The following is a 24,490-nucleotide window of genomic DNA, read 5'->3' as shown; positions in this document are numbered from 1 at the left end:
AAGCAACAACCCTAGTTGGAAATGCACAATGCTATAACCCCAGGGGCTCCAAGAGGGTAAATAGCCCAGTGAATAAAAGAAACAAGGTGAAATGAAATTTTTAAGAGGAGTGAAGTGTGGATGTTGCATTAAGCTACTAAATATATATATGAAAATTATTTTTCAACATTTATTTTTATTAGTACGAATATTGTTCGTGATGTTTTTAAGGTTTTAAGGAATTTGGTGCTGAAATATAAGCTTACATGACTGTGAAATCATTATAATGTCTCCGGAATTAATGAGAACATAAACTATAATTATGTATTATACAAAATTTGTTTTAAAGGAAGGGTTTCTGTAGTAACAATATCAAAGTCAGTTTAAATCATTGCCAATAAACCACAAGAATTTTTTTTTTCTTTTTTTTTTTTTTTTTGATGGAGAGGTTAAGAAAGATATAGGTTGTTGGATGTCAAGAAATTTGAATCGAGATTCCTTCAAAGTATTTAAAAACGTTTTTCAAATAAGTAACATATACGTTATGATTGATAGAAATGAGAACAAATATTAGGCTGGTCAAAACAGTCAAAATTTAATCCATCTATCGGTCGTAAGTTTGAGCCGTTGGCCGAGCAGAAATATTCATCATTAAAGGCGGAGCAAATTCGATATCCAGAGGTATTTATAACCTGTTTATATATACACACACACACACACACATATATACATACATATATATATATATATATATATATATATATATATATATATATATATACACTAGTGATATTAATCAACGTAAATATCAACCACAATGGCATTTAATATCGAATCTTACCTTTGGGAATGTATATCCACTGGGAATTCATTTATGATAAATGCATCTAGCTAGGCAAGGATTCGAACTTATGCCCAAAGCCGAAACAATAACTATAAGGATGACTTTACCAATCGAGATATCAAGAGAGAGAGAGAGAGAGATAGAAGCTCATTTCAAGTCCATTGTACATATTCCTGTCGAATTCAGGAATCTGTTTTTAGACTTAAAATCAACCTATCAAATTCCTCACAGTTCGAGCCTATTCAAACACTCTCTCTCTCTCTCTCTCTCTCTCTCTCTCTCTCTCTCTCTCTCTCTCTCTCTCTCTCAGGCCACTAACTATATCAGAACTGACGTCATTCTAAAAATATATTTTCACAATTGATAGACACCTGAAATTGATAGATGTAAATTACAACGAAGCGTAATGTCCCAAGTATTTACAATGGCTTTGTCACTTCATAAGGAAAGTTTAAGCACTTTCTTTGCTAGACATAGCTCAGTTTGAATCACAAGCGAGAGAGAGAGAGAGAGAGAGAGAGAGAGAGAGAGAGAGAGAGAGAGAGAGAGAGAGATGCTCTACATCACGCAGAAATAAATGGATATGTACAGATAGATAAATAGATAGATAGAAAGAGGCGGGGAGGCTTTAGATAACTTAGTAAGAGAGAGAGAGAGAGAGAGAGAGAGAGAGAGAGAGAGAGAGAGAGAGAGAGAGAGATGCTCTACATCACGCAGAAATAAATGGATATGTACAGATAGATAAATAGATAGATAGAAAGAGGCGGGGAGGCTTTAGATAACTTAGTAAGAGAGAGAGAGAGAGAGAGAGAGAGAGAGAGAGAGAGAGAGAGAGATCTTCTACATCACGCAGAAATAAATGGATATGTACAGATAGATAAATAGATAGATAGAAAGAGGCGGGGAGGCTTTTGATAACTTAGTAAGAGAGAGAGAGAGAGAGAGAGAGAGAGAGAGAGAGAGAGAGAGATGCTCTACATCACGCAGAAATAAATGGATATGTACAGATAGATAAATAGATAGATAGAAAGAGGCGGGGAGGCTTTTGATAACTTAGTAAGAGAGAGAGAGAGAGAGAGAGAGAGAGAGAGAGAGAGAGAGAGAGAGAGAGATCCTCTATATCAAGCAGAAATAAATGGGTATGTATGGATAGATAAATAGATAGATAGAAAGAGGCGGGGAGGCTTTTGATAACTTAGTAAGAGAGAGAGAGAGAGAGAGAGAGAGAGAGAGAGAGAGAGAGAGAGAGAGAGAGAGAGAAAGAGAGAGAGAGAGAGATCCTGTACATCACGCAGAAATAAATGAATAAGTACAGATAGAAAAATAGCTAGATCTAAATAACTTGGTAAGAGAGAGAGAGAGAGAGAGAGAGAGAGAGAGAGAGAGAGAGAGAGAGAGAGAGAGAAAGAGAGAGAGAGAGAGATCCTGTACATCACGCAGAAATAAATGAATAAGTACAGATAGAAAAATAGCTAGATCTAAATAACTTGGTAAGAGAGAGAGAGAGAGAGAGAGAGAGAGAGAGAGAGAGAGAGAGAGAGAGAGAGAGAGAGAGAGAGAGGGGCATTTATTTGGGGCTTTAAATGTTTCCTTTTTTTCGTCATTTCAGTTTAGAATTTCAGAAACATTTGTTTGTATTATATGATTATTTTCCACTTTTATAATTATAACCAAGAAGATTCTGCCAATAAACCAATAAACGCACAGAGTTCTCTTGCTTGAGGGTACACTCGGGCACACTTATCTGTCTTATTTGCCTTTCTTTTGTTTTCTTGAAGATTTTATAGTTTCTATTTGAAAGATATAATTTAATGTTGTTACTGTTCTTAGAATATTTCATTTAGCTGTTCACTACTTTTCTTTTAATTTGTTTATTTATTTCCTTTCCTCACCGGGCTGTTTTTTCCTGTTGGAGCTCTTGGGTTTATAGCATTCTTTTCCAACTTGAGTTGTAGCTTAGCTTGTAATATATATATATATATATATATATATATATATATATATATATATATATATATATATATATACAGTGTATATATACTGTATGTATGTGTGTATATATATGCCTATATATATACAAATAAATGTATATACAGTATATAGGTATATGTATACACAAACAAACACACTTACACATGCACACACGCATACACACCCATATATATATATATATATATATATATATATATATATATATATATATATATATATATATATGTGCATGTGTGTGTTTTCAGTTTGTCTTAAATCACATATGAGAGGAATGTGCATCATATGTTGATATATATAGAGACAGCTAAGAAGAAGAAAACCAGAGACACTTGGTTCGCCTCACCAGGAGTGTCTCAGTCAGACACCATCGATCATCAGAGGTAATCGAATGCTGATCTACAACGAATCAAGAGACACATGAAACTTTATGCCCGTTATCCCTCCCCTTCCTTAGCTGGAAGTTTATTTTGTTTTACGCCCGTTGTTCTTTACTTTATTTACTTATATTAAAGACTGCTTTTTTTGTCATATGCTGCAGGGGACCCTTACTAATTACTTATTTAAAGGGGTGTTTTTCTTTTCTTATACTGCTCGGGAGCCCTAATGCTTATTTAAAGGGCTCTTTTTCTTTTCTTATACTGCTCGGGAGCCCTAATACTTACTTATTTAAAGGGCTGTTTTTCTTGTCTTATACTGCAGGGGAACCCTACTAAATTACTTTTTAAAGGGCTGTTTTTCTTGTCTTATACTGCAGGGACGCCTTACTACTTACCTATTTAAAGGGCTAATTTTTTTCTTTACCTATACTGCTCGGGAGACCTACCACTTACTTATTTAAAGGGCTGTTTTTCTTGTTTTATACTGCAGGGGAGTCCTACTACTTACCTATTTAAAGGGCTATCTTTCTTTACCTATACTGCTCGGGATCCCTACTACTTACTCACAGTATTTAAAGGGCTGTCTTTCTTGTCTTATACTTCAAGGGAACCCTGCTACTTACTTATTTGAAGGGCTGTCTTTCTCGTCTTATACTTCAAGGGAACCCTGCTACTTACTTATTTGAAGGGCTGTCTTTCTCGTCTCATACTTCAAGGGAACCCTGCTACTTACTTATTTGAAGGGCTGTCTTTCTCGTCTTATACTTCAAGGGAACCCTGCTACTTACTTATTTGAAGGGCTGTCTTTCTCGTCTTATACTTCAATGGAACCCTGCTACTTAATTATTTAAAGGGCAGTTTTTCTTTTCCTATACTGCAGGGGAGCCCAAAAGGACCTATATCCCAAGGCATTCAGCATATCGCTCGTTTAAGGTTGTGGTAGCCTAGTAAAAACATCCCTGCCTGGCGTTCTTCCGACTGGGGTTCGAGTTCCGCTCAAGCTCGTTAGTTTCTTGTAGTGTCTGCAACCTCACCATCCTTGTGAGCTAAGGATGGGAGGGGGTTTAGGGGAGTCTATTGGTCTATCTGCCGAGTCATCAGCAGCCATTACCTGGCCATCCCTGGTCCTAGCTTGGGTAAAGGGGGTTTAAGCGCTGATCTTAGGTATATATGGTCAGTTTCTAGGACATTGTCCTGCTTGATAGAGCAATGTCACTGTCCCTTGCCTGTGCCATTCATGAATGGCCTTTGAACCTTAAATTTCTATAGTCAAGCTACATTATAGAGGGACTCTGTGGTTGATCTCGAGTTTAGCGTCAGCGTCGGTTAAAGTTATCATTATTTGTTTCCTTATTATAATTTGTTAATTTTGGGTTATTAACAATCAATTAAGGAAATTATTATTATTATTATTATTATTATTATTATTATTATTATTACTTGCTAAGCTTCAACCCTAGTTGGAAAAGCAGGATGCTATAAGCGCAGGGCCTCCAACAGGGAAAATGGCCCAGTAAGGAGAGGTTATCCCGGTAGAGTCTTTGTTAGGTATTTTGAAGGCAGATTTCAAACATCTCAGAAATCACTTGATTTAGATTTGAAATAAATGGAAGTTAAAAAAGTTAAATTACCACATTCTATTTGTTCTTTAATTCTTGCTACATTGCATTTACCAAATCATGTAGAGAAAGCTGTTATTTTAGGCAGCTTTCGTTGCATAAGATAAAAATGTATCATTTACGATATGTAATTCTATTATTATTATTATTATTATTATTATTATTATTATTATTTACGATATGTAATGCAATTACTATTATTATTATTATTATTATTATTATTATTATTATTATTATTATTATTATTATTATTATTATTATTATTATTATTTAGTGAGCTACAACCCTAGTTTGAAAAGCACAACGCTATAAGCCCGAGGGCGGCTCCAACAGGAAAAATAGCCCAGTGAGTACGTAACGTAAAACACCTGTACACCTGAACACATGTACAGGGTGCGCTGCTACTAGCATTGCTATTATTATTATTATTATTATTATTATTGTTACTTGCTGAGCTACAGCCCTAGTTTGAAAACCACAACGCTATAAGCCCGAGGGCTCCAACGGGAAAAATAGCCCAGTGAGTACGTAACGTATAACACTTGTACACCTGAACATGTGTACAGGGTACGCTGCTTCCAGCATCATCCTAGCTTTTTTTCATTTCAATTTCTTTTTCTAGGGACAAGATTTTAAAAATACTGGGAAAAAATCTTCATGAATAAACAAATTATCTGAGATAAAAGGATTTTATTTCGAATTTGCATACGATAATAATAATGCTAGAAGCAGCGCTCCCTGTACACATGTTCAGGTGTACAACTGTTATACGTTACGTACTCACTGGGCTATTTTTCTTGTTGGAGCCCTCGGGCTCATAGCATTATGATTTTCAAACTAGGGTTGTAGCTCAGCAAGTAATAATAATAATAATAATAATAATAATAATAATAATAATAATAATAATAATAATAGCAGCAATGCTAGAAGCAGCACACCCTGTACACATGTTCAGGTGTACAGGTGTTATACGTTATGTCCTCACTGGGCTATTTTTCCTGTTGGAGCCCTCGGGCTTCTAGCGTTGTGCTTTTCAAACTAGGGTTGTAGCTCAGCAAGTAATAATAATAATAATAATAATAATAATAATAATAATAATAATAGCAGCAATGCTAGAAGCAGCGCACCCTGTGCAAATGTTCTGGTGTACAGGTGTTATACATTACGTTCGAACGTAATTAATCCACTGCCAGCCCCGACTGGCACATCACACGTTACAGTTGTCTTCCAATGTTGTCTTCACAGCCTAGATATAACTGTGGTTGAAAGAAAGTGCTTCTTTTGGGCCGTCGAATTTGAGGAGAAATCAAATATAAAGTATTAAGAAAATCAAGTGAGAAGTGTTCCTATTTCGAAAACTATTAAGACAGAGATCAAAGTTAGAAATCAAATATAAAGTATCAAGAAAATCAAGTGAGAAGTGTTCCTAGTTCGAAAACTATTAAGACAGAGATCAAAGTTAGAAATCAAATATAAAGTATTAAGAAAATCAAGTGAGCAGTGTTCGTAGTTCGAAAAGTATTAAGACAGAGATCAAAGTGAGAAATCGAATATAAAGCATCAAGAAAATAAAGTGAGAAGTGTTCCTAGTTCGAAAACTATCAAGATAGAGAGCAAAGTTTAAGAGAGTAAAAATACAGAACCCCTTACACGACAAGGTGGCGATTTATTTGATTTAAACTCTGATTTCTGTGACTGCTATAACCACTCTTATGTTGGTTTTTCAAAATTTCATAGAGTAATATACATACTGTAATCCCATAATCCTCTTAGGATTACACAGGGTGGCGATTTATCTGATTTAAATTCTGATTTCCGTGACTGCTATAACCACTCTTTCTGTTTTTTTTTTTTCAAAGTTTAATAGAGTAATATACATACTGTAATCCCTTAATCCTCTTAGGATTACACAGGGTGGCGATTTATTTGATTCAAATTCTGATTTCCATGACTGCTATAACCACTCTTTCTGTTTTTTTTTTTTTTCTTTTTTTTTTCAAAGTTTAATAGAGTAATATACATACTGTAATCCCTTAATCCTCTTAGGATTACACAGGGTGGCGATTTATTTTATTCAAATTCTGATTTCCGTGACTGCTATAACCACTCTTTCTGTTTTTTTTTTTTTTTTTTTTTTTTTTTCAAAGTTTAATAGAGTAATATACATACTGTAATCCCTTAATCCTCTTAGGATTACACAGGGTGGCGATTTATTTGATTCAAATTCTGATTTCCGTGACTGCTATAACCACTCTTTCTGTTTTTTTTTTTTTTTTTTTTTTTTTTCAAAGTTTAATAGAGTAATATACATACTGTAATCCCTTAATCCTCTTAGGATTACACAGGGTGGCGATTTATTTTATTCAAATTCTGATTTCCGTGACTGCTATAACCACTCTTTCTGTTTTTTTTTTTTTTTTTTTTTTTTTTTCAAAGTTTAATAGAGTAATATACATACTGTAATCCCTTAATCCTCTTAGGATTACACAGGGTGGCGATTTATTTTATTCAAATTCTGATTTCCGTGACTGCTATAACCACTCTTTCTGTTTTTTTTTTTTTTTTTTTTTTTTTTTCAAAGTTTAATAGAGTAATATACATACTGTAATCCCTTAATCCTCTTAGGATTACACAGGGTGGCGATTTATTTGATTCAAATTCTGATTTCCGTGACTGCTATAACCACTCTTTCTGTTTTTTTTTTTTTTTTTTTTCAAAGTTTAATAGAGTAATATACATACTGTAATCCCTTAATCCTCTTAGGATTACACAGGGTGGCGATTTATTTGATTCAAATTCTGATTTCCGTGACTGCTATAACCACTCTTTCTGTTTTTTTTTTTTTTTTTTTTTCAAAGTTTAATAGAGTAATATACATACTGTAATCCCTTAATCCTCTTAGGATTACACAGGGTGGCGATTTATTTGATTCAAATTCTGATTTCCGTGACTGCTATAACCACTCTTTCTGTTTTTTTTTTTTCTTTTTTTTCAAAGTTTAATAGAGTAATATACATACTGTAATCCCTTAATCCTCTTAGGATTACACAGGGTGGCGATTTATTTGATTCAAATTCTGATTTCCGTGACTGCTATAACCACTCTTTCTGTTTTTTTTTTTTTTTTTTTTTTTCAAAGTTTAATAGAGTAATATACATACTGTAATCCCTTAATCCTCTTAGGATTACACAGGGTGGCGATTTATTTGATTCAAATTCTGATTTCCGTGACTGCTATAACCACTCTTTCTGTTTTTTTTTTCAAAGTTTAATAGAGTAATATACATACAGTAATCCCTTAATCCTCTTAGGATTACACAGGGTGGCGATTTATTTGATTCAAATTCTGATTTCCGTGACTGCTATAGCCACTCTTTCTGTTTTTTTTTTTTTTTTTTTTTTTCAAAGTTTAATAGAGTAATATACATACAGTAATCCCTTAATCCTCTTAGGATTACACAGGGTGGCGATTTATTTGATTCAAATTCTGATTTCCGTGACTGCTATAACCACTCTTTCTGTTTTTTTTTTTTTTTTTTTTTTTCAAAGTTTAATAGAGTAATATACATACTGTAATCCCTTAATCCTCTTAGGATTACACAGGGTGGCGATTTATTTTATTCAAATTCTGATTTCCGTGACTGCTATAACCACTCTTTCTGTTTTTTTTTTTTTTTTTTTTTTTTTTTCAAAGTTTAATAGAGTAATATACATACAGTAATCCCTTAATCCTCTTAGGATTACACAGGGTGGCGATTTATTTGATTCAAATTCTGATTTCCGTGACTGCTATAACCACTCTTTCTGTTTTTTTTTTTTTTTTTTTTTTTTTTTTCAAAGTTTAATAGAGTAATATACATACTGTAATCCCTTAATCCTCTTAGGATTACACAGGGTGGTGATTTATTTGATTCAAATTCTGATTTCCGTGACTGCTATAACCACTCTTTCTGTTTTTTTTTTTTTTTTTCTTTTTTTTTTCAAAGTTTAATAGAGTAATATACATACTGTAATCCCTTAATCCTCTTAGGATTACACAGGGTGGCGATTTATTTGATTCAAATTCTGATTTCCGTGACTGCTATAACCACTCTTTCTGTTTGGCTATAACCTTCCTATCTCGAAGAGGTGATTCTATCCCTTCCGGGTTGGCTACACCCCGCCCTTTCATCTCTGTATCCCCCTTTTTTCTCTTCGGATAAGGAAAAAAAAAAAACAGAACAAATGGTGCAATCTGAGCCAGGTTCAAGACACCAACCTGACGGGGCTGTTCCAACCAACACAAGAATCACCACTTTCACAACTACGACTACAACCACGACCTCGAGGTCCAGGGGATACTTCGGGTAAGGATACATTTTCTTTTTCTTTATTATTTATTTTGATGTTGTTAGTGTTCTTGAAATATTATATTTTTCCTTGTTTCCTTTCCTCACTGGGCTATTCTCCCTGTTGGAGCCCCTGGACTTAAAGCATCGTGCTTTTCCAACTAGGGTTGTAGCTTAGCAAGTAATAATAATAATAATAATAATAATAATAATAATAATAATAATAATAATAATAGAAAATACAATTACATTTTATTCATTTATATTATCTGTGTAATTATTTTACTACAAAAATATAACAGAAGTATAACAAAATATAGATATGAACTTATTTTCAATCTTCAAATTTGTCATACGTTGTTGATTTTTCCATTAGCTCTTTAATTACACGGATGTGGTCAGTTGCTGAATACTCGCTTTTAAAACCTGACAGCTTTCTTGATTGATTAAAGTCTGGTTTTCTTTTCATTTTGCTAAATATGATTTTTTTTAATATTTCATATATATATATATATATATATATATATATATATATATATATATATATATATATATATATATATATATATATATATATATATATATATATATATATATATATTACTGAGAGTAAATTTAATGGGCAGTAATTTTTCAGGTCTCTCTCTCTCTCTCTCTCTCTCTCTCTCTCTCTCTCTCTCTCTCTTTGCGAAATAATATAATATATTTTTTTTCCAAGGGGACTGCATAGAACAGTTTTGCAAACATTTAGTGAAAAGTTCACCTAGAGTTACTGTTATGAAATATCCTCAATCTATTTATAAATAATTTGTTAGGCCATCTTCTTCTGCTTTGTCTCTTTTCATACCTTTCAATGCTTTTTTTATTTATTCTATTACTTTGTGTACTGGCTCATATGGGTCATTATTGTAATTAGTCACATAAAATCGTACAAAAAATAAGTTTGTTGTTGTTGTTGTTGTTGTTGCTACAATCTACTGTCAGATGCCAGGATATCTTATCTAAGGTTGATTCTTCGTGAAAGAAAGAAAAAAAACATTTAAATCTAGGGGAGGGACGCCCCCCAGTATCTAAGGTTGGTTCCTCGTGAAAGGAATCTTTGGGGAGAGGCCCCACACCCTCAGTGCCTTTTCAAACTTTAATCCCCCCCCCCCTCGAAAAAGCGTTTTTTAAACTCTTTCCCATTAGAATATTGGGATCTGGTCATATATTTTTGTAATACATATTATATGTATTTTAAGTATAATTACCATTAATTAGAGCCCAAAATAAGAAAAATAGTATTGGAATTATGTATTTTTGGTGCAATAATTGAACAAAAAAATACCATGAAAGTATGTTTCGGTAATCATACACTTCAAATTCGAATGGAATCCTAGTGTTTCTACTTCGTGTCAAAAGATGGCAGCACACGTCCCTTGTTCCATTCATGTGAATCAGTCTGTCCAGTTGGAAAAGGGTCATGGATTGATACTTCTGTAGAAATATGTATGGCAGATATAAATTGTATTACGTTCAAATTAAGTATGCTATTTTAGCTATTTTTAAATCAAAAGGACGTCATCGAAGGTTCCAGAATGCAAGGATTAAAGAGCTTTAAACTTTGTTTATTTTCATGGTCAATAGATGGCCTTAACAGTAGAGTGACAACTTGCTAATTATCCCCATCAACCACTCATTATAATTTGTATTACTTCATTTCTGTTGCTATTTGAGCATAAAATTGCTAAAAAAAAAAAAAAAAAAAAAAAAAAAAAAAAAACAGACGCACGTGTACTTGATATTTCTTGTTGTCTGGCCAAAACTTAATTCTTAGAAAATTACAAATTTATTAATAAATGTCTCAGAAATATTTTCTCAGCTAACAATCGTTACTTCAATTACATTTTGGGGTCGGGGGAGGGGAGGGTGGTTCGCCAGATGCCACATGTACTGAAATTGGTGATATAATCGAGAAATTACAGTTATTTGCTTTAATTTTCAATTATCTTTTTATGAAACCAAAAAGTAATTAAGATATTTCTTGGTATGACATGTATAATAACAACATTTTTACATTTCGAAAGGCATAATAACGCAGCTTTCTCTAGCTCCCTCCCCTACACCATAACGAGTTTTATTTTACTGCCAATAGATGGCATCAGCGGCACCTTATCCAACCTAATGTAGACAAATATTTGAAGACCATGTGTGTCAAAAAAGCATGGTAGTAAGGCAGAGGCTATAGAATCGGTAGTTGGTAAATCGTCCAACGATCGTTTCCTTATTAGGAATGAACATTTTTATCAGAAAATGGTGTGAATTTTTTCATATGATATCGGAAGCATCCTAGGTTTACAAATGAAAGTGTATAGAATTTCCTTTCTTCATCAGAACACATAGATAGGTAATATCCCTGTACAAGTGACCAAGTTAACAATCATCAGCATAGTTAATGTTGGGGGGGACGAGTTTGGGACAGCGCTGCCAAATGGATTTCATTGAATGGAGAATCTCATTATTCATTACAAATTCGAATAATTTAAGGAGTAATAGTTATATACCAGAAGGTGCATGACTATGGTGTAATTTGATGTTCGTATAAATATTGTAATCAACATAGACAAATCGAATAAGGAAAAAGAAAATTGTCACATTTCTGTGTCTTCGCCAACACCTGACTGTTGCGTCATCCACCTTCGAATTTGTGTTTGCTAATAAGGGCGTTCCAGAGTGTAAATCATTCATGAAATACACCTTAACATCATTTCCTTAGTAAATGTATGCATGTTAGTAAAGCTGTTTCTTGGTTCAATATAGGTTAAAAAGAATCCAACGAGCGCGCTCTCGTGTACAAACACTCACACACACAAACACACACACACACACACACACACACACACACACATATATATATATATATATATATATATATATATATATATATATATATATATATATATATATATATATATATTTATATATATATATATATACTGATTGTGTATCACTAATACTCATGATTTTAATCAATGTAAATATGAACCACAATGGTATTTGATATCGAATTCTATCCTTGGGAATGTATATCCAATGGAAATTCATTAATGATAAATGCTTCTAGCTGAGCAAGGATTCGAATCTATGCCCTGAGCCGAAACAATGCCTGCATATACGACTTTACTAATCGAGCTATCAAGAGAGATAAAAGCTTATTGCAAGTCCATTGTACATATACCTGTCGAATTCAGGAATCTGTTCTTAGACTTGAATTCAACCAATCGTGTAGTTGAATCGGCGGAACTTCAAAAGTTCAAATTTGCAGCGAATGATTTTATGTGAACAGGCTGACAGAAGTCTTCTTATAGTTTGTAATATAAAATCTCTCTTTTGATGTTGTTACTGTGTTTAAAATATTTCATTTTAATTGTTCATTAATTCGCATGTCGTTTATTTATTTCCTTTCCTCACTGGGCTATTTTTCCATGTTGGAGCCCTTGGCCTTACAGCATCTTACTTTTCCGTCTAGGGTTATAGCTCGGCTGGTAATAATAATAATAATAATAATGATAATAATCACCGTCAGAGCCTTTTCAAACTTTACCTCTGCCCCCCCCCCCACCCCCAAAAACACTTTTACGCCCCTTTAGTTTTAAGTGTTTATTCATCTTCAAGATTTTGTTCAAACGTTTGAATTTTTTCGTTCTACTTTTGTTAAGAAAATTACCAGTTTACACGTTCATTTTTACAAATATATATTTATAGTATATACATTTATACTTTAATATTGGTTTTCCCGATGTGGTTTATAATTCATCATTTGCATATACATTAGTCACTCAGATATATATTTACAAAACAATAAAACCAAACTAGCTGATAATGCAATAAATAAAGATTACTACAATATTTTTTATTATAAACTTCAAATATCATTTAGAAATTTATCCTTTATACAAATTTAAATCAATTTTTCTCGAAAATAACACTCTTTATTAAAATGTAAAAGACATTTACCCTCGAGTGCCTTTAACTATATAAATTTTGTTCTGAATATTAAAGGAAAGAGGAGATCACGTGACGAGAACTCGTTTATCATGGTCTCTTCCTAGGCCTATTGACGCTAAGGGCCTCGGTTAGACTTCGCCAGTCGTCTCTTTCTTGAGTTTTTAATCTAATGCTTCTCCGTTCATCATCTACTTCCCGCTCTACAGTCCTAAGCCATGTAGGCCTGGGTCTTCCACCTCTTCTAGTACCTTGGTGAGCCCAGTCAAACGATTGGTGAACTAATCTCTCTTGGGGAGTGCGAAGAGCATGATCAAACCATCTCCATGTTCCCCTCACCATGATCTCATCCACATATGGGACTTTAGTAATCTCTCTTATAGTTTCATTTCTAATCATGTCCTGCGATTTAACTCCTAATATCCTTCTGAGGGCTTTATTCTCAAATCTACTAAATCTATTGGGGATTGTTTCAATGCCATACCATGAGTCATGTTCATACAGTTTACTTTTAGTAAATTTTAGTCAAATTGGTGATATGTGACGAAGTCTTGTAGATGATGACAGATGATTGCAGGCATGAAGAAATAAAATCCCAAATCGTAAATTGCGTTTATGTACAGTGGTACCCTGCAAGGCGAACAGCTCGTGCCAGGAGAAGCGAGAAGACTCATTATGCAGACGCACGCATTGCTGACAGTGCTACTCATGCGCATGTGTTTGTACTTACTTTACTTTGACGGCTGCTTTTCCAGTCCCATACAGCAAGGCAACCTTACTCTCTATATGACCTCCACTTTCGTTTTATCTTGTTAGTTCAGAGTATTCAACATTTCATACCACGTATTGCTCATTTATTGTTAGATCGTCACTGTCAAACGACTCACGGTATAAAAAAAAGTCTTCAGTTTCCTCTTGAAAGCCTTAATGTCTTCAATCATTCGGATGTCTCGTGGGAGCTTCGTATAGTCTCGGGGCCGCATATCTAAAGGCTCTAGAGCCCACAGTAGACATATATCTAGGTTCCAATAGTTTGAAATCATCTGTAACTATTCTCGTGTCAACACGATTTGTTGGCTGTGCAATATGTTGCAATTCTCTTAAGTATTTTGGACGACCGGTTCTGATAACTTGGGTTTTTGTAAATATTTTAAATTCAATTTTCGCTTTAATCAGCAGCCAGAGTAAATCAATTAGTATAGGGGTGATCCTTTCTCTAGGTGGGACACCTTTTATCAGTCTTGCTCTTCTGTTTATTATGTTTTGTCATTTCTCAAATCGTACTTTAGGTAAATTGTAATGGGTGGAGTTGCAGCAGACAATCCTGGTAATAACACAGTTTATCACAAGTTTCTTTGCAGAATTTTCATCCAGGTACTTTTTTATAAAAGCAATATTACTTAGATAATAACCAGCAGTTTTTATTACAATATTTATTTTGGCACTGAGAGACAGGTTGCAGTCAAGAAATACACAAAACTTATGAAACGTAAAGGGTGCATATAAGTAAGACAATATTACAGTAAGCTACACAAATTATAGGTGTTTTATGCACTTTTCTCTCCCCACAGTTTACTTTGTTTTATGCACTTTTCTCTCCCCACAGTTTACTTTTGGTGAATTTTAGTAAAATTATAGATTTTTTTTATGCATTTGACTCTTCCCACTAGTGATCACCAGCATAGTACAGTTACTGATGAAAGAAGAAAAATCCAAGTGATTGAGAAGCTCAACTATAAGATAAATACCACTGATGCAGCAATAATTTGTTAATGGAACTTGAATAATAATAATAATAATAATAATAATAATTATATCGAATGTATAGAGAGAAAAAAACTGCTATGGTCAGATGGTATTCAGTGTCGGATAATATTTAATCAAGAAAAACTACCAAAGAATAAAAAGCTTAAACATTATTTATTTACGAATACAATAAATGTCAATATAATTTGAAAAGAATCTTAATGTTGACAAACATAGGCGACCTTGTACAATGGCTGCTACTTCTAAAAGTCCTCAGCCATGTAGGCCTGTGTCTTCCAACTCTTCTAGTGCCTTGTGGAGCCCAGCTAAACGTTTGGTGAACTAATCTCTCTTGGAGAGTGCAAAGAGCATGCTCACACCATCTTTATCTACCCCTCATCATGGTCTCACCCACAAATGGTACTCGAGTAATCTCCCTTATAATTTCATTTCTAATCCTGTCCTGCGATTTAACTCTTAATATTTTTCTGAGGGATTTGTTCTCAAATCTACTAAATTTATTGGAGATTGTTTCATTGTCATACCATGAATCATGTCTATTTCATTATATTATATTTCAATGTCATTTCTCTATCATATTTTGATAACTATCACTTAATTTCATCTTATTTATATAAAGGAAATAGTAATAGTAAGAATAGTAAGAATATTAAGAACTCAAATAATACGAGTGTTTTCATCCACCATAATTTTATCATATTATAATAGATGTTATAATGTATATACAAAAATGTAAAATATAATTTGTTAAGGAATATTTCTTTATAAAAGAAAAAAATATATGTCCAGAAAATGAAATTGTATTTTCATAATAAAAGATAAAAAAAAAATTCTCGAACTATTCGGGGACCCTCGTCTATAAAGACTACATATTTCCATGTTGACTATACTATTGATTACTAAGTACGGATACCTTAACGTGGTGAAAGGGTTTGTGTATCGTCATGATCAGCAAAGTTGTACTAGTCAGGGTCACCCTTACAAGGATGGTTTGCAGTTAGAGATCAGCGTGGTGATGAAATCTGGCCAAACCCCAGACATGAATAAGGACATGTCTGAGGTCTTTGTCCTGCAGTGGACTAGCAGCAGATACAGTTGTTGCTATTCGTGTTAGGATAATTAGGCCTACCATATTTTCCCTGAAGAAAGGAGACTGAAATATTAATGTAGTTAATTATCTTCATCTTTATATATATATATATATATATATATATATATATATATATATATATATATATATATATATATATATATATAGTGTCCCAAAAATGTATTCACTCTTTGAATATTCACAACTTTTTTTTTATCTTTTATTATAAAAATACAATTACATCTTAGCAATTTACATTATATACGTAATTATTCTTTACAAAATACTGATATGAACTATATTGTTTTACATAGTTATAATCAGCTCAATACAAATTAAATAAATTAATAAATATATAATATGCAATAAATTTTATTGTACTAAAGTTATAACTTATAATTATGTTACATATTTAAGTAATTATCATAAATGTACTCTTTTGTAAATATCATATTTAATTCTTTTTTTAAAGTATTTCTTATTAAATTCTTTGTTTTTAACATTCTATTTCTTATGCATATAAGTAAATTTGGGTCGTCCGTTAATAGTCCTATAGATCGCCCATACCACTTGACTCCTGCTAAAAAATCTGATATCAAAACCATTGGAGTATTTTCATCCTTATTTGACAGTTTCAAAGTCTAATTTCAAATTACCCCATATATCCTTACTTTTTCACTGTGCATTGTTTCTCTTCTGTGAATCTGTTTTCCACGTTAATATCAATAAGTTGAACAAGTTGTAATAATCCGAAGAGTGTATATATTGTTTTGGGACACCCTGTGTTTTATATATATATATATATATATATATATATATATATATATATATATATATATATATATATATATATATATAATCTCCAGAAATCAAATTTTGGAAAAGGGAGACTTTCACTAAAAACAAGTTTTTTTTTCTTTTAATCAAAGTGAGAGAAAACGTTTTTCCTGAAGTTTTATTGGAAATTCATCGTTGGTCCTAAAAAAAGAAAAAAATATTCAAAGAAACCGTGGGTTGCTCCATAATCTCATAGTTAACTTTGAATTGCTAAAATTATTATTATTATTACTAGCCAAGCTACAACCCTAGTTGGAAAAGCAAGATGCTATAAGCCCAAGGGCTCCAACAGGGAAATTTAGCCCTGTGAGGAAAGGAAATAAGAGAATAAATAAATAAATAAAGCAATGATTAGTGTGAATATATATGAATTAGTAGTTGATAAATGTGTTTAAAATTCAGAGGTCAGAAGAGAGAATAGAGATAATATACAATTCGAAATTGTAATTAATTTCTGCTTAATTATGATGACGTTGAAACTACGATTATATAAAACAAAAATCTTACCACAACTAAATTTAAGTATTACAGTACAAGTGTTCATTTTTTTCTTTTAATATGAAATACAAATTTACAAACTTACAATTTATGACATATATACATCATCGTATATTTACAATTTTTTTTTTTTTTACATATATTGTATTTACAATTGCACTTTTTATTATTTATCTAAATATGTTTTTTTAATAGATATTACAGTGCAAGTGCTCTTTTTTTTTCTTTTAATATGAAACACAAATTTACAAACTTACAATTTATAACATATATACATCATCGTATATTCACACACACACACACACACACACACACACACACATATATATATATATATATATATATATATATATATATATATATATATATATATATATATATATATATATATATATATATATACTGTATTCACAATTGCACTTTTTATCATTTATCTAAATATGTTTTTGAATAAATATTACAGTGCAAGTGTTCTAACCGTTCACGCTGCTACACTGAAATCGTTTCACAATTCAAAAATAGAACATTATGTCACCCCCACACTACAGCTACGGCCACCTAGCCGTACTACACCCCTCTCTAGGGTTATTTTTCCTCCAAGAGCTCACTCAACCCCCTCCTAAAACTGGGGTGGGGGGTCGGGGCAGGGGCTGGGGTGGAATGACCGTCCCTTCCCATTAGATCTGATGACTCCATTAGATTAATGGACCGTTCATGTTTCAGTGTCCATACTGGTCACAGTTAGGTTAAGGGGTCTCAAGTTAATATGACCTTTACTTTATATAGGAATAAGCTCTATAATGAGGTTGGCATTCATTGATTGTGTTTGGCAAATATCTTATGTTTTGAGTCTTTATCAAAAAAGGTGTTTTATTTGTGTGTTTATGGATGGGTATATGGATGTGTTTGAGCTAGACTGTTTGTTCAGTTAGGCCTATCCCCTATACAATTAGATCCACCTGAACATAAATGTTGGCAATGATATTATTATTATTATTATTATTACTTGCTAAGCTACAACCCTTGTTGGAAAAGCAGGATGCTATAAGCCCAGTGGCCCCAACAGGGAAAGTAGCTCAGTGAGGAAAGGGAAAATGGAAAAATAAAATATTTTAGGAATAGCAACAACATTACAATAAATATTTTCTATATAAATTATGAAAACTTTAACAAAACAATAAAGAGAGAAATGAGATAGAATAGCTTGCCCGAGTGTAACCTCAAGCAAGAGAACTCTAACCCAAGACAGTGGAAGACCATGGTACAGAGGCTATGGCACGATCATTTTTGTATATCTACATATTTCAGTATGAAAATAAGGATGTCCTGATATGTAGTTGTTCTCTAGTCTTAAAAGATATCGTAAAATGGTCTGATTCTGTTTTACGGAAATTTAAACTTGATGGTTATAGTTTCTTGAAACTATTATTCTATGTTTTGTTATACTTTGGCTATATTTTTGTTAATAGAATAATTGCACAAATAATATAAATGAATAAAATGTAATTGTATTTTTATAATAAGAGAGAAAAAAAAAGATATGTAGTTAGTTCCTATTTCTATTTTCCTTTTCCCCACCTCGTTTATCTACCGATCTATCGTTAGACTCACATTTTGTATTCAGATAAGATGCAGATTTCGTTGATCTGATGTAACTTTCATGAAGGGACTGTAACGCTTTGTCGATGTTCTTTTTTTTTTTCCTGTTACACTAGTGCTAAGTCACATTCAACGCGCCGAAACATAAGAATTTCCTCTCACCTTTGCGCGCAACCACGCGCGCATGTATTTTCTTAAAATTAACCCACAGGACGAGCAATATAAAATCTGGTAACTACATTTACTTCTATCTCAGCAATCTCTTTCTCATGGAGCCACTGAATACTCTTAGTCAGTCCCAATTTCAACTCATTAAATCAAATTAATAAATAGAAAAAAATATATCAATTACTGCTAATCCGATTCAAATATGTGGTAGCCGATGTGGTAACATCCTCTACTGGTGATCGCCAGACTGGGGTTTGAGTCCCGCTCAAACTCGTTAGTTCCTTTGGTCGTTGCAATATTACTATCCTTTGTGAACTAAGGATGGGGGGTGGGTTTGGGGGAGCCTATAGGTCTATCTGCTGAGTCATCAGCAGCCACTGCCTGCCCCTCCATTGTCCTAGCTTGGGTGGAGAGGGGGCTTTGGTACTGATCATATGTATATATGGTCAGTCTCTAGGGTATTGTCCTGCTTGATAGGCGAATGTCACTGTCCCTTGCCTCTGCCATTCATTATGGACTTTAAACCTTTACAATCTCCTCGCGCATTTGATCAACGCTTTACCAAGACATTCCAGTTCTTCGGAAAACAGGCTATTTTATTGAACCTTTTTATAGGGTAACGATTTTCCCATTTTAACATTTACAACTCAGAGTTACAGTCGGTCTAATGCGCGGTTTACACGATCGAGCGGTTCGTCGAATGCGGTTCGACAGACAAGTGTTTGCAGTGATGTTCGAGCGTATGAACCGGTCATTCGGTTGCCAAACACGTTCGTCGAACGGTTCGAAGAAAGTCAGATGAAGCTGGACTTTTGTGGGCGGGGCGTTTGCATTTGTTGTACGATTGGTTCGACGAACCGTTGGACTGTCTAACACCTTTTAGCACCGTTTGACAAGAAGGTTCAACAACTGGGTTCGACCTTGTAAATCCCAGTTAAGAAATATTGGAGAGAGAAATAGCTTTAGACCGAGGGTCTCTTATGTTCATCTTTACCAGAATAATTGTCTCTCATCGAAATATTTTCAACTTTGGCGAATAACAAATGACAACAATTAAATAATAATATTACTAGCAATATGGCAACTTTAGCAAATAAGTTAAACATAAATGACTAAAGAGTAACCTTTAGATTAGTCACCTAATCTTTATCGACACGCGTAGGTGGTGAGGTGACGATATTCTATTTAGGTATCACTAGTACTAAGGTCTATACATAGACCTTGACTAGTACTGTGCTTTGGTATATTCCATTCAAGGTTCACTAAAGACACCGTAGAATCTCACGAATGTCTAGAACTTTCAAGAAACAGTAATTGTTTGTTAGTAACTTTTCACGCTTCTTGAAATTAATTCGACAAAAAACGGAAACTGTCAACTTGTGTAGAAAGGAATAAAAAACCTCAACGGCTGTTTTCGCGTTTCAAAAGATCTCTATTTTGACGCCATCGGTATAGTCTCTCTCTCTCTCTCTCTCTCTCTCTCTCTCTCTCTCTCTCTCTCTCTCTCTCTCTCTCTCTCTCGTATCAAAAATTGTAGCTTACATACCAATGATACAATCCCTTTACTCTATTTATATCACAGCTATACTAACTGACCCTCGAGAAAAATAAAATAATTTTCGGATAAGACTAGATACTTTCTGCTTATCGAAAATCTACCTCTTATATTACCCATAAATCTCAAAGTCGGTTGTCCCTTAAGATACTAGTATGGCCAGTGATCTACTCTCTTTGACATTTTTAAGATTAACTTACGCTGTTATAACAGTTCAACGGAAAACAAATCCATCATATGACAGTTTTTAATTTAACAAACATAAGATTTTCACCTTAACGTGGTGAAAGGGTTTGTGTATTGCCATGGTCAACAAAGCTGTACTAGTCAGGGCCACTATAATATGTTGGTTTACTGTTAGCAATCAGGGTTGTGGTGGCCGATGTGGTAACGCACAAGATTTGTGAACACCAGACTGGGGTTTGAATCCCGCTCATTCTCGTTAGTTTCTTTGGTCGCTGTAACCTCACCATCCTTGTGAGCTAAGATCTATAGATCTATCTGCCGATTCACCGGCAGCCATTGCCTGACCATCCTTGATCTTAGCTTAGGTGGAGAGGGGCCATGGGCGCTGATCATATGTGTATAAATGTCAGTCTCTAGGGCATTGTCTTACTCGATAGGGCAATGTCACTGTTCCTTGCCCCTGCCATCCATGAGTGGCCTTTCAACCTTTTAAAAGTTAGATACTGTATACGGATGTATTATATATTCACATGCACAAAATAAGAATAGAGAGAGAGAGAGAGAGAGAGAGAGAGAGAGAGAGAGAGAGAGAGAGAGAGAGAGAGAGCGTTTCTACAGCAGATAAAAACATTTATTTCGGACAAGGACACCCAGGAACTAAAAAAAAAAAAAAAAAAAAAAGTCAGTGACATCATTTCTCCGAATAACTATTACAAGTACCCTCCATACGTTACGGGTGGGGGGAAGGGGGACTATCCCGATGGAGCTCGAAGGTCAAACCAGCCCATATGCTACCAAATATGCTATGGAAAAGTCTTTAACGTATTCATCGGCTATCTTTCCTTCTTTAAATTCCGCCAATATTTATGTATTTAATGCGGCATATAATGTTCTTTTATTTAATCTTGTGGCTTCTTCAGTACGATTAGAATGCATTTAAATCCTGGAAGTCAAAATAGTAAGATGTAAAAGCATTGCTAATTCAAGAAATGGGTATTGGATGAGGAATTTATTTTTCATCGATGGGATGTTAACTGTTATAATCGTTTAGGTTTACATAGGCCTAGAGGGATATAAAATTCTTTAGCCCTATCGACGAGTTATACTGTTGACGAATCTTGTTTTGTTTAGAATCGTACTTATTTCAAGAATAACAAAACCCAGTATAGTTTGATTTGACTATAGTATTTCCCTTTACGGATTACCAAAACCCGATGATTGTATACGTAGAAAATACGACAGGACTTGAATATAAAGAATAATTCTATGGCAAAGATTAGCAGTAGAGAACTTCCTATCTTGGTGAGGCAAGGTTGTTCGCTGTGCCAGCATCTTCACAATTCACACCCCCAGATAAGAAGCGTGTGCTGCGTGGAGCGTCGGTTACGCTTGCTGACATTTTTGTTTATTTCCCTTTAACCCCTATCAGGTTTGGTACGTTAACTATGGTTATCTCATGCCAAGCTGCAACCCTAGTTGGAAGAGTGCATCAAAAAGTAGCCTAGTATGGAAAAAGGAACAGAGAGAAATAGCATAACTGTAAGACTAACAAATGAACATACTTCATTTAAAGAGGAGGTAGCGATCTACAGTAGATTTATAAAAATCTACTGTAGATCAAAGATGAAAATAAAGAAAAAGGCTATGAAAAGGCAACATTGGTCACTGTTCAATATAATTTGAGAAAAAGATAAAAAGAGAAACAACTAAACAGAAAAATGTGAGCTTCAATGTATTCGAGATCTCTGGTCCAAGCTAACATGTAACTACAGAGGCTATGGTACTATGCAAGAATATTAGTGTCAGTTTAGAATTCGGATTGACCTTCCTTTAGAACAGCTGTTTACCATAGATAGTCTCTTCTACCCTTACCGTGTTGCCAAATGGCCACTCAACAAATAGTTTAGTTCCCCGCAAATGTGTGTATTGATAGGGGAGGAAAGAGGAGTGTTCATGAAATAGACCTATGCCAGATTAGAGAACCCACATTATTATTATTATTATTATTATTATTATTATTATTATTATTATTATTATTATTATTACAAGCTATAATCCTAGTTGGAGAAGCAGGATGCTATAAGGCCAAGGACTTCAACAGGGAAAAATAGCCCAGAGATGAAAGGAAACAAGTATATAAATAAACTATAAGAGATGTGAAAAACATTAAAAAAAAGAATCTTCTTAAAGAAAACAACATTAAATTAGATCCAAAATATATAGATTTAAAGAAAAACAAGGGGAAGAGAAATATGATATTTTTGTAATAGTTTTATAAGTGAGTAATTACACAAATAATGTCAATGAATAAAAGGTAATTTTATTTTTATAATAAAAAGAATACTTCCTGATGGCAGATATCGGTTAAATTGATCTCTCGGGCAATTTTGCATGGCTATCCTTATAGTACTCTCTCTCTCTCTCTCTCTCTCTCTCTCTCATCTCTCTCTCTCTCTCTCTCTCTCTCTCTCTCTATAAATATATATATATATATATATATATATATATATATATATATATATATATATATATATATATATATTATATATATATATATATATATATATATAATATATATATATATATATATATATATATATATATATATATATATAATATATATATATATATATATATATATATATATATATGAAGTCTGTCTTTATATCTGTTGATCTGTAATGCTTTTGAACTAAAACTAACATAATAAAGTATAAAAATTGTGATTATATTTGGTTCACGTGGCGAATGTTTTGATGGTTTTCGGTACTACAATGTGTAAAGGCGGTTTTTCACAGTTTTCCTTATCGGGCGAAATTCTTAACCAGACCCAGGGCGGGGGGGGGGGGGGGGGTGGGGGAGTGGAGTTATCAGCGAGGTATTTCTCAAGTTACGGCTGTTTGCAATGACATAGTATAGTCTTATATCATAGATGTAGCTTATTTTTCCTTCTTGTGGTAATATGTTTTATAAACTTTCTAAACAATCTCTGTCTCTCTCTCTCTCTCTCTCTCTCTCTCTCCTCTCTCTCTCTCTCTCTCTCAAATTCGTCATTCAAGATCACACTGTAAATGTCAAAAGAATTATTATTATTATTATTATTGGTGTTGTTGTTAAGGAAAACGCCCGGTCCCCTCAATTGTGAACCTCAAATCAACTGCATCTCGAATCAATTATTTTTTAAGAACAAAAAAAAAAAAAAAAAAAAAAAAGAAAAAAAAAAAAAAAGGAAAACAAGACAAGAAATACGATAAGGTCACCATCTTGGTATGTAAATGGCCAGACTTTCGCAACGATGAGCTATCGCTGAACAGATAAAAACTGTGTGTGTGTGTGGGGGGGGGGGGGGGTGTTGAAGACAGACATGTATGTAAAAACAGCTACGCGTAATATGCTCTTTAGCGTTGACAAACGAACATGAACTAAGGAAAAACGTTACGACCAAGATTTGAATTGTCTGACTTTTAGAATGTGTAGGCCGAGGCAGTCATATGAAATCGGAAGAAATTCACCGAAGGATTTAGGATTGACGTTTATGAATGTGTGTTGCTACTACTTCTACTACTACTACTACTACTACTACAAGAACTTTCTTCTTCTTTCCCAACGTTATCATTAAGTGGTTGGTTTCCTGATGTACCCTCCTCAATGCTTTCTATCAAAGGCAT

The 24,490-nt window shown here is 33.5% G+C and overlaps 1 protein-coding gene across 1 annotated transcript in view; it reads left to right on the top strand.

The window, feature by feature from the left end:
* The first annotated feature begins 8,801 nt into the window (after window positions 1-8,801).
* LOC137652195 (uncharacterized) overlaps window positions 8,802-24,490 on the top strand; it is a 64,287-nt gene continuing 48,598 nt past the window's right edge. The window contains exon 1 of the mRNA XM_068385412.1: window positions 8,802-9,156. Coding sequence (XP_068241513.1) covers window positions 9,035-9,156 — 122 coding nt within the window. The 5' untranslated portion in view covers window positions 8,802-9,034. The remainder of the gene's footprint in view (window positions 9,157-24,490) is intronic.

The sequence above is a fragment of the Palaemon carinicauda genome, chromosome 13 (assembly GCF_036898095.1).
Source record: "Palaemon carinicauda isolate YSFRI2023 chromosome 13, ASM3689809v2, whole genome shotgun sequence".
NCBI classification, from domain to species: Eukaryota; Metazoa; Arthropoda; class Malacostraca; order Decapoda; family Palaemonidae; genus Palaemon; species Palaemon carinicauda.
Note: the sequence above shows the minus strand (reverse complement) of the source record. Positions and strands in the feature narration are given on the sequence as shown.